The 15392-nt window shown below is 39.7% G+C and overlaps 1 protein-coding gene across 1 annotated transcript in view; it reads right to left on the bottom strand.

Annotated features, from left to right (window-relative positions):
- Positions 1–15392, bottom strand: part of METTL16 (methyltransferase like 16) — a 73308-nt gene that overhangs the window by 39421 nt on the left and 18495 nt on the right. Inside the window, exons 3-5 of the mRNA XM_032846778.1 lie at positions 9276–9475; positions 4221–4361; positions 1771–1886 (exon numbers count right to left, since the gene is read on the bottom strand). Of these exons, the coding sequence (XP_032702669.1) occupies positions 1771–1886; positions 4221–4361; positions 9276–9475 (457 nt within the window). The remainder of the gene's footprint in view (positions 1–1770; positions 1887–4220; positions 4362–9275; positions 9476–15392) is intronic.

Genomic DNA, 15392 nt, shown 5'->3' with positions numbered 1-15392 from the left:
AGAGGCTTAACCCACTGAGCCACCCAGGCGCCCTAGGCAATGGTTTCTTAGAGAAATTGTACTCCTTGAAATTTTTTAGGCTGCGAAGGACAGCAAGAAAGTGAAAAGATGAGGTGTCTGGGTGAGTCAATGGGTTAAGCACCTGCCTTCAGACCAGGTCACGATCCCAGGGTCCTGGGATTGAGCCGAGTCAGGCTTCCTATTCAGCAGGGAGCCTTCTTCTCCCTCTTCTCCCTCTCCTTCTAACCGACCCCCCCCACAACCCCCCATGCTTGTGCTCTCGCTCTCACACTCTCTCGCAAATCATTTAAAAAAAATAAATAAATAAAAAGGTAAAAAGACAACCGACAGGAGAAAATATTTGTAAATAATAAATCTAATAAGGGACTTGTGTCTAGAATACATAATTCTTACAACAATAATGAAGAGAAAAATAATCCAATTTTTAAATGGGTAAAGGATTTCTTGAAAGAATATATAAAATTTTCCAATAAGCACATAAAAAGATGTCCAATATAATTAACCATCAGAAAAACATCAAAACCAAGATAAGATACCACTTCAGACCCACTAGGATGGCTATAATCGAGACGACATATAATAACAAGTGTTGACAAGCATGTGGAGAAACTGGAAACTGGAACCCTCACACACTGCTGCCAGTGGAATGAAAAATGGTGCACCCACTTTGGAAAACACTCTGGCAGTTCCTCAAACAACTAAACAGAGTGACCATTTGACCCAGTAATTCCACTCCTAGGTATATACCAGGGAGACATGTCTACACAAACATCTGTATATAAATGCTCTCATTAAAATTATTCATAATAGCCAAAAAGTAAAGTAACCCAAATATCCATCAATGAATGAATGGATAAGAAAATGTGGTATTTCCATACAATGGCATATTATCTGGCAATAAAAAGAAACTAAGTACTGATACATGCTACAACATGGATGAACCTTAGTAAAAAAAGACCACATATTGTATGATTCCACTTACATGAAATGTCCAAACAGGCAAATCCATAAAGACAGAAAGTAGACTGGTACTTACCTAGGACTTTAGGAGCTGTGGGAAACAGAGTAACTGCTAATGGGGATGCGGGCCGGGAAGGGGAGCGATGAAAATGTTCTAAAATGGATTGTGATGATAGGTGCAAAACTCTGTGTATATACTAAGAATAATTAAATTCTACCCTTTAAGTGGGTGAATTGTACAGCATGTGACTTATATCTCAATAAAACTGAAACAAAAAGGAATGTATTTCTTCATCTGGATTCTGGTTCCACAGGAGGGCTCACTTTGTTAAATCCAATTTACACTTATGGCACAGGTACTTTTATGTATGTATCTTCATATATACATAAACTACACTGCTGCTGGATTTCTCAGATATTTAAGCCAATAAACTTCCTTTATTAAGTCAATCTGAACTGAGTCCTCAGGTGCTTGATACCAAAAGCATCCTGATGTAGCTTCCAAAATAAAGGTTATTCTTTGCTCTTATCTTTGCAAACATCAACAACTTAAATAGTCAATTATCTCTCTTTTTTTAAAAAAAATTTTATTTATTTGAGAAAGAGAATATGCAGGGGGAGCAGCAGAGGAAGAAGAAGAAGCAGGTCCCTCGCTGAGCAGGGAGCCTGATGGGCGGCTCAATCCCAGGACCCTGGGATCATGACCTGAACCGAAGACAGAGGTTTAACGGACTGGGCCCCAGGCGCCCCTAGAAACAGTCATTTGTCTTAAAGCAGAAGGTACTTTACCTTGGCTTCCAACTGATTGGCAAAAAAGGGAGGGTTGCACATGCAAAAATCATAGATTATCTCAGATTCTTCTTTAAGAGCATCCATCAAGAGTGTCTTCTGTGGTACTTTTACCACTAGGAGAAAAAACAGGAACTGTTAACTACTATTAATGCTGTGGTAGTTTTCAAGTATGACCACAGATTCTGTGACACTAATTATTCAACAGGTGGAGTTTAATTTCCCTCTCCTTGAATACAGGCTGTACTCAGTGACTCACTTTTACTGAACAGACAGAATATGAAGTGAAAGGATGTCACTTCTGACCTAGGTCATAAAAGAAGAGTGGATTCTTCTTTACCCTATTTCATTAATTACTTGCACTAAGAGAAGCCAGCTGACACACTGTAAGGTTGCTCAAGTAGCCTAGAGGAGAGATCCATGTGAATGACTCAAGCTTCTGACCAATGGCCAAGTTATATGAACCATTCTGGAAGCAAATCTCTATCTCCAGTCAATCCCTCAGAAGACTGCAGACTCCTCAAACTGAACCAGAACCACCCAAGTAGGCTATCTATCAGCCCACACAATCTATGAGAGAATTACTTGTTTAAAGTTGCTAGATTTTGGAGTAATTTTTAACACAGAAATGGACAACTGAAAAACACATTACCAATGTTATCATCTCCCCTTATAATGATATGCTTAACACTAGTAAGAGAAGCCTAGTTCTTCCATAAAGAGACATCAATTCTCTTTAATTAAAAAAAAGAAAAAATGAACAGCTCTTCAAATACACAGTAAGCACAAAATTAAAAGTAACTAGTCACTAAGGGGACTTGATTGTGGCATAGTTTCATGTACTGAAATAAAAAAGATGGTATACTTTAATCAACAGCAGTGTTTCCCTTTTAAAATCTTGGTGACAGAGCACCTGGGTGGCTCAGTTGGTTAAGCATCCGACTCTTGGTTTCAGCTCAGGTCATGATTCCAGGGTAGGGAGAATGAGCCCCACACCAGTTCCCCACTCAGCGGGGAGGTCAGCTTCTCTCCCTCTCCCTCTCCCTCTGCCCCTCCCTCCACTCATGCTCTCTCTCTAAAATTATAAAAAATAAAATCTTGGTCACTAGGTTACTTCATATACAGTTGATTTCCATTATTTGTGGTAGTTATATTCTATAAAGTCACCATGAACACTGAATTGGAACCAATGGCTCCTAAGAGAAATGGTAAGGTTAGGTAACTGTCAGCCTCTGGTCAAACATTCTCCACAACTGATCAATATATAATTTTACTTTAGGTGTATTTCTATTTATTTATTTATGACACCTCATTTAATATACACCGCTGATTCATTAATACTGAAATGATGGCCCACAACACTAGATCATGTCTGAATGAAACTTATCTAACACATGTATTTTCCCTGTAAGGTTCGTCACATTCTTCATATTTTGAAGGAACACCTACTAGATAGCACGTAGGGACCATTTTAAACAGCAAAATCATCAAGAAAAAGCATAAAAATGCAAAAATAAAGTGACATTTGGGGCGCCTGGGTGGCGTTAAAGCCTCTGCCTTCGGCTCAGGTCATGATCCCAGGGTTCTGGGATCGAGCCCCGCATCGGGCTCTCTACTCAGCGGGGAGACTCCTTCCCTTCCTCTCTCTCTGCCTGCCTCTCTGCCTACTTGTGATCTCTGTCTGTCGAATAAATAAATAAAACCTTAAAAAAAAAAAAAGTGACATTAAATAGACTATGACAAGGACACTTGTTTACAACAAAGAGCTAAAACAAAAGGGCAGAGGAGCATCACCTTGTTCAATTTAACAGCTGGGAACATGTGTGTTGGAGGACTCAAATTTTTTGCCACTCTGTACATGCCTACAAATGACCATAAAAGTACCTCAAGTATTGACTTTGGGGTTAGACATAACCCCAACCAGGCAAATTCACAAATACAGAATTCACAAATTATGAAGAGTGTCTGTATTTACCAACCATATTTCCTTCTGAGTTAAGCTACAAACCCCATAGTGTAGCTTATTTTTTTTTTCTGTTCTACTTGTTTCATTTATTTTCTTTCTTCCAAGATTTTACTTAAATTCAAGTTAGAACTAACATGTAAGTGTAGTATTAGTTTCAGGAGTAGAATTTAATGATTCATCACACTTACATGTAACACCCAGTGCTCATAATATCCAGTGCCCTCCTTAATCCCCATCACCCATTTAGCCCATCCCCCACCAAACTCCCCTCCAGCAACCCTCAGTTTGTTTTATATTGTTAGAGGAGTCTCTTACGGTTTGCCTCCTCCTCTGTTTTATATTATTTTATTTTTCCTTCCACACTGTGCCATATTTTTTTAAATTACCAAAGTCTGTATATTAAAGCAAAAAAGGAAATGTATTCAATTATAACGACAGGTTAATAAACACTGCTTGAAAGGGATATTTATTCTGTAGAGCTAACCTTTTATAAGATCAGATAAATTATTCTGTTCCACATTTTTCTTTGCATAGTTGAAGCACATGTCATCTACTTCTGTTGCAAGGAAATACCAGCCGTTTAAGGTTGTTCCAAGTAAAGGATAGATGCAGGATGCCCCAGTACCTAGTAAAACAAAAATATAAAACATGTTACCCACACCAGAGGGAGACATGAGAAGAACAAGCCAAAACACCATTCTTCCTTCTTAGAATTCTTTAAACCTCAGCTGGTACCTGATTACATACATACTACAGCTGCTGGGTTCTCTAATCATTTCAGGTATGGCAGTCTTACCTCCTAACTGGATTCAAATTTCTTAGAGGACAAAAACTTTGCTATCTTCTTCTTTTGTATGTTGTATGTAAAATGAAGTGTGCATAACTAGCTGGTGATTAAGGACTACAGGACTAATTAACCAAAAATTATCAAAACAAGTTAATTTACTTCAGAAAATTTTTCATTTTAGGGGCACCTGGGTGGCTCAGTGGGTTAAGCCTCTGCCTTCTGCTCGGGTTGTGGTCTCAGGGTCCTGGGATCGAGCCCCACATCAGGCTCTGCTCAGCGGGGAGCCTGCTTCCCTCTCTCCCTGCCTGCCTCTCTGCCTACTTGTGATCTCTGTCTGTCAAATAAATAAATAAAATCTTAAAAACAAAAAATTTTTTCATTTTAAAATCTCACACAAAACTCAATCTTCTTAAATTGAAATCAAAGCTTAAAATAGGTCAATGTATATCCCATTCCCCAAAAGCAGAAAAAAATAGAGGGTATAAAATTGTTAGGATTATTTAAATGACCAATTCGCCCACATATCCCCACATATCTATAAGCTGTTACTTGAAGGAAATCAGAAGTTCAAAACTAAACTAAACTAAACTAAAAACAACAACAACAACAACAAAAACAACTAAAGAGAGGATCATTTCTTAGATGTGATGACATGGAAAGACATCTGCTCCAGATCCAAAACATCAATCATTGGCTTGCCCCACCATAGTTTCAAGGGAGACATTCAAAGGCAAATAAATGTTCCAGGCAAAAATCACTCTTTGACAACTAGGGTTTGGTCTTATTTGTATGTAGATCCCCCAACCATGGACTGGACTATATACTAACCACAAATAACTACTTTTAGGACCACTGACTAATCTTGGCCAATTAAGATCCAAAGCACATATTCGAGAGAAGAAAAGCCAGTGATTCTCCTAAAGGCCTGTGGTAGTCAGCACCTACCAGCCACTCCAGGCCTGCCTTCCCATACTACATCTTGGTGCCACTCTAGTCTTCTAAGGATTTGGCAAGAAGAGATGAGGGCTAGAGATACATACTCCTCACCCAAAGGAAACCCAGGGTTATCATACTGCTTCTTCATTAAGAATTCTGAACAGGCTGATAAGAGACAGGGCAGTGACAGCCCTCTGACAGTCACCGTGATTGTTATACTTCCCATCATGTTTACTTATAGCATCCTGGCTCTGAGGCTACTGGGCAAACACCTCCTTGGGGATATATGAGGCAGTGAAGGAACAGGTGGTAAAGGGAACTCAAGCTCCTCTCAGAGGCCACAATTATTATTTTTTTTTAATATTTTATTTATTTATTTGACAGAGAGAGAGATCACAAGTAGGCAGAGAGTCAGACAGAGAGAGGGGGAAGCAGGTTCCCGACTGAGCAGAGAGCCCGATGGGGGGCTCGATCCCAGGACACTGAGATCATGACCTGAGCAGAAGGCAGTGGCTTAATCCACCGAGCCACCCAGGTGCCCCCAGAGGCCACAATTATTTAGTCCCTGCTTGCCATTCTGGTAAGCCAAAGTCATTCAGAGTAAGGAAGAAGCTCTGTAGGAAAAAATATCTGGACCGGATACCGGGCCCTTGATTCTCACACAACTGCCTTTCTTTTCATACTTCAATTCATTTAAAAGCAAAGAGCAAAAAAGAAAAAATACTTTCCTTCCACTGCCCACAGATCAGGTACCTCCAGGGTAATAAATACAGGTAAATGACCTGTCCTCTACCCCCTCCGCCACAAAAAATCAAATTTCTCAATTCTTAAGACCAAGAAGACTTGAATTCTAACATCCTAGTCCCCTCAGAAAGCTGAATGACATTTAAAATGGATAATAATCCCTGTAATGATAAATAAAAATGGAAAGTATATAATCATAGAATTAGAGCAAAATGATGGAGTCTGGGGGAAGAATTTATATAAAACCCTAATTAGAATGAATGTGATTTCAGCAAGGGTGCCCCTTGTGAAGAGCTAAAATCCATTAATCTCCTATATCCCCAAGTGTTATTTTAGATAGTTTGGGGCATAATTAAAATAAATTAGTAACAAGTATGCTCTTACACTTTTTAAGCTTTCTATAACCCATCAGCCAATCTTTTGCTCTGAACATAAAAGTGCAGAGCCTCTGCTAAACCCCTCCTTTTTATATAGTACTTAGCTCATACAGGGTGTTCAGAATTTTGAATGTTGAAAGAATGATGTATTTATCCATGAATATTCAACAAATTATTTACTGAACACCTACTATATGCCAGAAACTCTGCTGGGGCGGGGGGTGCCTGGGTGGCTCAGTTGGCTAAGCAAACTGCCTTCAGCTCAGATCATGATCCCAGGGTCCTGTGATCGAGCCCCGTGTCAGGCTCCTTATTCAGCAGGGAGCCTGCTTCTAGCTCTGCCTGCTGTATTCCCCTGCCTGTGCCGTCGCTCTTCTGACAAATAAATAAAATCTTAAAAAAAAAACCAAAAACTAATTCTGCAGACCATGAGAGATGACAGTGACTTGGACTGAGATGGTGACACTAGAGATGGAGAGAAGTGTATGATTTTAAAAATATATTTTTTGAAGATTTATAGATTTGTCAGACAGACAGACAGACACACACACACACACACAGAAGGCACAAGCAGGGGGAGCAGCAGGCAGAGGTAGAAGCAGGCTCCCTGCTGAGCAAGGAGCCCAACACAGAACTCAATCCCAGGACCCATAGATCATGACCTGAGCCAAAGGCAGATGCTTAACCAACTGAGCCACCCAGGTGCCCCAAGAAATATTTAAGAGACCAACCAAAAGGAAATGATGACAGACATTCCCAGTGAGACTGGGGAGGTGTATCAAGGAGTATCAAGGATGACAGGTGGACTGTGGTGGACTCACTGAAATAAGGAACGAAGAAAGAGGACCAAGATCAAAAAGAAAAGAATTATGAGTCTGGTCTTGAACATGGCAAAGTCTGAAACGTTCTTGAGATAGGGGTATTTCTGACACTGGGGATTAGTAGGCAGAATACATAAATTTGTGGGTTATTTGCATGGAGGTGGAAAATAGTCATAAATGTGGATGAAATTGCCTAGAGTTAGGATGTTAAGAAAAGGACTAAAGACAGGCACCTGAGGGCACTTAATGTTCTCTGGCTCTGTCTCTCAAATAAATAAATAAAATCTTAGGGGGGAAAAAAAAAGAGGGCACTTGGGTGGCTCAGTGGGTTAAAGCTTTGCCTTCAGCTCAGGTCACGATCCCAGGGTCCTGGGATGTAGCCCCACACATCAGGGTCTCTGCTCTGCGGGGAGCCTGCTCCCCTCTCTCTCTGTCTCTGGCTGCCTCTCTGCCTACTTGTGATCTCTGTTTGTCAAGTAAGTAAATAAAATCTTAAAAAAAATAAAAAGAAAGAAAGAAAAAGAAAACAAAAAGGGCTAAAGGCCAACCTTCCCAACATCTAATGGCCATGTACAGGAAAGTAAGCTCAAAGGGGAGAAGAGTGACTAGAACAGAGAAGAGAGAACCAGAAAAAGTCCACAGAGGAGCCAATAAATGACCTGAAAAGGCCATTTATGAGGGGGACTGAAAAATGCTTACTAAAAATGTATGCAAATGTCAAAAATTAAACATTTACTACTCTCTAGAAAGTATCTTTCCTGTAAATTAACTCTATTATGATTTGAAATAGAGCCACATAGCTTTTTTCCCATAAAGGATTAGTAAAGGCCAAAGGATTAAAAAATTTTCTTAACCCTATCAAATTAACACACTCCCTATTTATAATTACAAAACATACCCTAGCTTCATTTCCTTCTGTATTTCCATTTAATCTCTCAAATGAATAAGCCAGACAGCCTTTTTTTGGTAAAAGTTTGCAATTAAGAGAATATCTTAAAATTAATGACTTTTTTCCTATCTTTAATTTTAGATTAAATGCCAATTAAATGATTAATAATCATCCAAGAGATTCCTGGAAGTATTCAGCCCATATCATCTTTTATCAAATGGCCATCATTACAATATCTCAATATGCGGACTACTATACTAACACCAAATAATTCAGAGTAAAAATAATGTCCAAAAGATACAGACATCAATATGGTAATCTGAAAAGCTAAGAAAACAAGAGTCTCATTTGTGTTCTGCACCATTACACCCTTGCTCCCTATTTGGTGCTAAAAATCTCTTCTTAAGAGAAATAAATGGCAAAAAAGCCCAAGTGTAGCAAATAAGAACAGTAGTATCTGTAGTCAGCTTCTTTCACACAAATAAACTGACTTTGCAAAATTAGTGAAACTTATGTTTAGCTAAAAAAGAATTTAAAGGATGTCTGGGTGGCTCAGCTGGTTAAGCATCTGCCTTTGAGGCAGATCATGATCCCAGGGTCCTGGGATTATGTCTCGTTTCAGGCTCCCTGCTCAGTAGGGAGTCTGTGTCTCGCTCTGCCCCTCCGCCCTGCTCGCGCTCGCTCGCTCTCTGACAAATAAATAAAATCTTAAAAAAAAAAAAAAAAAAAAAAAAAAGAATTGGGGCGCTGGGTGGCTCTGTAGATTAAGCCTCTGCTTTCAGCTCTGGTCATGATCTCAGGGTCCTGCGATCAAGCCCCACATCAGGCTCTCTGCTCAGTGGGGAGCCTGCTTCCACCTCTTCCTCTGCTTGCTCTCTGCCTACTTGTGATATCTCTCTCTCTGTCATATAAATAAATAAATAAATAAAATCTTAAAAAAAAAAAAAAGAAATTAAAACTATATAGAATTTAAAACCATATATACCTATGTCAATTCCTCTTCGGAGAGTACTTTTGTCAGAGTCCTGATGACCAATCAGATCTTCTACCCAATGAATGTAGTTGAGTCTCAAGGGAACTGTAGGAATCAGTCTTTCCAACGGAATATCAATAGAAAGTCCAAAATCTTCCTTTAGGAGAGTACAGGTCAGAGCTCTGACTGCTTCAGGGTCTTTAAAATTAAGACTGAGGAGTGGAGAAAAAGAACACTGATTAGTAAGATTCACTATGCTACACAAACTATTGCAGCCAGACAATACCAACACCTGTTTGAATTTTCTAGGAGACCATATATAAATGGCTATATAGAACGTTCAGGGCAATGAAAAACACATGGGTGTTTACACAGACATAGTGTATGAAAGGCAGTATAAATTTCCACTGACAACACTGCATTTTCACACAAGAACATGGAGGACAGGAGTGCCTCTGTTTCAATTCCTGCCCAATCATCTCCTTACTTAATTATAGGACTTTGGACAAGTTTTTTAACCTCCTTGAGACTGTTTCCTCAACTGTAAAATGGGAATAATAATACCTCTATCATAGTATTGCTATGAGATAATCTGAGAAAAGTTATATTTATATATGTATTATATATATATAATACCTAGTACATAGTAACTATTATACAAACGCTGGCTATTTTTACTATTATCATTAACATCATATGACTTCAGCACTTGTTAAAAATCACATTTAAAAGTGGAAAGCAGGGCGCCTGGGTTGCTCAGTGGGTTAAGCCGCTGCCTTCGGCTCAGGTCATGATCTCGGAGTCCTGGGATTGAGCCCAGCATCGGGCTCTCTGCTCAGCAGGGAGCCTGCTTCCTCCTCTCTCTCTGCCTGCCTCTCTGCCTGCTTGTGATCTCTCTGTCAAATAAATAAATAAAATCTTAAAAAAAAAAAAAAAAAATCCAAGGGTCCTTCCTGGTAAAATTTTAAGAGTTTATAATGCATACTATGAATTAGTAAGATGGTACTCACTTAAATATTTGTAGAGCAAATTATAGTGACATGGAACAATCAATACAGTTACTGAATAGAATAGTTATGAATAACCAAACATCATTAAACATTTCCATTATCCCCTAGTCTGATACCTAACATTATCCTTCTGCTTTATGATAGTAAGCATTTAATAACACTATTAACACATATTAAGGAATTAAGAAAAATTAAGGAATGTTTGTAGATGACATGATTTATTCTTTATTTTTTTGAAGGGGGGCTGCAGAAGGAGAAAGAGGATCTTAAGCAGGCTACACTCCCAGTGCAGAGCCAACGCAGGGCTCAATCTCACACCCGAGAGACATGATCTACTCTAAAAAACTGTTCAGAAAAACAGTTTTAACAATAAAGCAATTTGCGAAGAGTTATGATGAACAGGATTAGATTTCAGGAATATACACAAAATTTGTTATCTATACAAAAATTGCACTGTAGGGGCGCCTGGGTGGCTCAGTGGGTTAAGCTGCTGCCTTCGGCTCAGGTCATGATCTCAGGGTCCTGGGATCGAGCCCCGCATCGGGCTCTCTGCTCAGTGGGGAGTCTGCTTCCCTTCCTCTCTCTCTGCCTGCCTCTCTGCCTACTTGTGATTTCTGTCAAATAAATAAATAAAATCTTAAAAAAAAAAATTGCACTGTATACCTGAATATATCTTTTCTTACGACCTTTAAGAATGCTTCAGGGGGAATGCCTGGGTGGCTCAGTGGGTTAAGCCTCCGCCATTGGCTCAGGTCATGATCTCAGGGTCCTGGGATCAAGCCCCACATCGGGCTCTTTGCTCAGCAGGTAACCTACTTCCCTCTCTCTCTCTGCCTGCCTCTCTGCCTACTTGTGATCTCTTTCCATCAAATAAATAAATAAAATCTTAAAAAAAAAAAAAAGAATGCTTCAGGGAAGGGCGCTTGGGTGGCTCAGTCAGTTAAGTGTCTGCTTTTGGCTCAGGTCATGATCCCAGGGTCCCCGGATCATGCTCCACACTGGGCTCTTTGCTCAGTGGGAGCCTGCTTCTCCCTCTGCCCCCCCCCCACCCAGCAGGCATTACCTTTCACCAAATAACCAATTTTTGAGTGGGGATAAAAAGCATTCAATGAGACGAAAAAGCAAATATGCAGGAACAGGCAGAAATACAAAATGCCAGAGCAAAATTTGGAAGAGAGGAATTCTCCCCTGCTTTTTAAAGTAAACTTTACCCCAACATGGGGCTTAACTCATGACCCCAAGATCAACAATCACATGCTCTAGTGACCAAGCCAGCCAGGCACCCCAGGGAGGACAGTAATTTCAAAAGCGATAACCCCCTTACATTTAGGTGGGGACTGATGAGCTTTTAAAGACCAGTTTCTACGAAACAGTACAAGTAGAAGTTTATTGTATCAATATATGCTAGCAATAAAAATTCTCTTTAAAATATATTAAGACTATTTAAAGGAAAATTTAGTCTATTCCTAGACATCTAAGTAGATATATATTAATTTTGTCATTTGTGGGGCTAATAGAGAATTAGTCCATGAGCAAGCAACCACGAACACATTTCTGCTTCACTCAATCGCACAGCAACTGCCCCAATCAATTTAAAAAAAAAAAAAAAAGGACTTCTATTACCTTTGGATTTCTTTCTCAATTAAAAGCAGTACAATCTCAGGGTCAACAAGATAAATGTAGCTTAAAAAAGGGGGGATTAAATCTATAAAAACTTTTCATTCTAGGGGTGCCTGGATGGCTCAGCGGGTTAAAGCCTCTGCCTTCGGCTCAGGTCATGATCCCAGAGTCCTGGGTCCAAGCCCTGTACTGGGCTCCCTGCTCCACAGGAAGCCTGCTTCTCCCTCTCCCACTCCCCCTGCTTCTGTTGCCTCTCTCACTGTGTCTCTGTCAAATAAAATCTTGGGGCACCTGGTGGCTCAGTGGGTTGGGTCTCTGCCTTTGGCTCAGGTCATGATCTCAGGGTCCTAGGATCAAGCCCCACATCGGGCTCTCTGCTCAGCGGGGAGCCTGCGTCCCCCTCTCTCTCTGCCTACTTGTGATCTTTCTCTGTGTCAAATAAATAAATAAAAATCTTAATAAATAAATAAAATCTTTTTAAAAAAAGAATACTGCATTTGACTCCTGTGAAAGCTGTGAAAAAGATGGGACTTCATTTCCTTCAATGACAGAAAAATAAAAATCAAATTTTTACATATGTAAAGTTCACGCTCAGTACCACACTAGGGCATTTGAATGAATTCACATCCTTTATTTTGTAAAAGTAGCCTACTCTATTAAGCTTCATGGCTAAACACACAAATGAATTATGTCCCAATAGTGTCTATGTTCAAAGCCTTAAAATCTGAAAGTCTGAAAATCTGAAAGTCATAATTTTTCTATCAAAGAAACTTAATAGCCTAGATACCTTATAAAATAAGCTTGAACAGTATTACCTTAAACAGTATAACAGCAACAGCAGGACACCTGACATGACATAATTACTTTCCCACAACTTCTGAATGTGATTTTGCACTGGCATTTTGAATAAAATTATGAAAATCAGAGAATACAAACTCAAATATGTACATGGTACTATTAAAAATGCCAGTCCCTAACAAGATAGAGAGCTTGTGCTGGTCTGTAAATTAGAACACTAAAGAAAGTCATTTGACCAAAGAAATGTCTGTTGAACTTAAACATGTAGCACAAGATCCTTATCTCTGTAGACAGTAACAAACAGTTTGTGGACAAGCCACACTTTTAGTAGCATTATGCCAGATGACACAAATTGCCATTTCAAAGAGTATGATCACCACCCAGTTCCAGGTAATTAATGTCAAGTGAGTTTACCAGCCATTTTGCCAGATCTTTAAAATTTCTAAAGGAAACCAACAAACCATAATTTTATATGAAATTTCCCTGATTCTTAAAATCTGTGTGGGCAATAAACAACTGCAAGCCTTAAACAATTCACAGGCTGACAGGATGTAACCTGTATTGCAAACAGTGGAACTATTAAAAAAAAAAAAAAAAAGCTGGGGTACTTGACTCCCCTGTACTTTCAAAGATGAAGTATAAAAATGTTTCTATCCCAGGGTGCATGGCTGACTTAATCTCAGGGTTGTGAGTTTGAGCCCCACGCTGGGTGCAGAGATTACTTCACTTTGTTCAATTGAGTTATACAGAATAAAATAGAATTTTCAAGAAGTTGTGACAGGGGCACCTAGGTGGATCAGCGGGTTAAAGCCTCTGCCTTCGGCTCAGGTCATGATCCCAGGGTCCTGGGATCGAGCCCCGCATCGGGCTGTCTGCTCTGCGGGGAGTCTGCTTCCTCCTCTCTCTCTGCCTACCTCTCTGCTTACTTGTGATCTCTGTCAAATAAATAAATAAAATATTTTTTTAAAAAATTTAAAAAAAAAATAGAAGAAGTTGTGACAGTGGGCATTTATTCCTTTATTCATTCCACATTTACCATGTATCAACTATTGCTAGACATTGGGCAAAGTGCTAGAGATGCCGCAGTATGCAAATACAGACACGATCTCTCCCTTCATGACAGTGACAGTCTGACAGAGGTTAGGTATTCATCCAAGAATCACTCAAATACATTTAAAATTGTCACTATGATGAATGCTGTAAAAGATAGGTACAAGGTGCTATGAAACCTAAATAATGAGTGGAATGACCTTAGAACAAGTCAGAAAAGGTAACTTAGCTAATTACTGAGAGCAGAATAAAAATTAACAAAGAAAAAACTTGGGGGGAGGGAATACCGCATTAACATGAGTTAAGAAACTGGATAAAGGTGGTGGTGGCAAAGCCAGGGGAAAGTGAAAAGAATTGAGAGATATTCAGGAAGGAAAATTTACCAAATTTGTTAGTGGACTTGTATGTGAGGTGAGAAAGGATGTATTCATAGATGTTCCCTAGGGTTCTGGCCTGTTCATGATAAACCATGCCATTCACTAAAATTGGGAACTCTAACAGAGAACCATTTCTTAGGATAAATATCATAAATCTGAGATATCCAAGTAGGGATACTGAGGAAGCAGTGACCTCTAGGTAGAGAGCCCAGAAAACTGGTCTGAAGAAACAAATGTAGGAGTGATTTGCAAACAAAGGAGTGAGGCCCCAGAGCGATGAGAATGCTTAAAGGGAAAATACAAGATTAGAAGAAGAAAACTCGGGGTGCCTGGGTGGCTCAGTGGGTTAAGGCCTCTGCCTTCAGCTCGGGTCATGATCCCAGGGTCCTGGGATCAAGCCCCGCATCGGGCACTCTGCTCAGCAGGGAGCCTGCTTCCTCCTCTCTCTCTGCCTGCTTCTCTGCCTACTTGTGATCTCTGTCTGTCAAATAAATAAATAAAATCTTAAAAAAAAAAAGAAGAAAGCTCTGCACTAAGCCTTAAAGACTCCTTTCTTTAATGGCTGTGCACACAATCATTACAAAGGAAGCTACACAAGGAGACAGAAAGGGTGAAAGAAAGTGTGATGTCAAGGAAACCAAGGGAAGAGGGTGCCCATGAAGAACAGTATTGGCAAAGTAACCTGCCTCTCAAAAGTCAACTGAAAACCAAAATTGCATTTAGTGACACAAGATCACTGGAGACCTTTTCCAAGAGCTGCTTTGGTAGAGGTGGAATTAGAAACCACCCCGGAATGAGCTGAAGATTAAGTATGGTATGGGAAGAATGAAGACAGTAAAAATAGACAATTCTTCAAGACGTTCTTGTGCAAGGGAGAAGAGAGATGGGGCAGCATAATTGGTGGTATTGATAGAGATTTTATTAGTAATTTTTTAATTGAAGACTCAAACATGTTTTAAAGTCAGTGGGTGGGTAGCTCAGTCGTTAAGCATCTGCTTTAGGCTCAGGTCATTATCCCAGAGTCCTGGTATGGAGCTCTGCATTGGGCTCCTGGTTCAACAGAAGTCTGCTTCTCTCTCTCCCACTCCCCCTCCCTTTGTTCCCTCTCTTGCCCTGTCTCTATCAAATAAATAAATAAAATCTTTAAAAGAAAAAAAAAAGTCAATGGAAAGTCACAAAGACCACGTATTATGATTCTACTGATACAAAATATCCAAAACATGCAAATATATAGCAAAATTAAGATTAGTGGTTGCCAGGAGCTAAAGAGAGAG

This window comes from Lontra canadensis, unplaced genomic scaffold (genome assembly GCF_010015895.1).
Source record: "Lontra canadensis isolate GAN:19392208 unplaced genomic scaffold, GSC_riverotter_1.0 scaffold180, whole genome shotgun sequence".
Classification (NCBI taxonomy): domain Eukaryota; kingdom Metazoa; phylum Chordata; class Mammalia; order Carnivora; family Mustelidae; genus Lontra; species Lontra canadensis.
The sequence above is the reverse complement of the archived record's forward strand: the minus strand, read 5'-3'. Positions and strand labels throughout refer to the sequence as shown.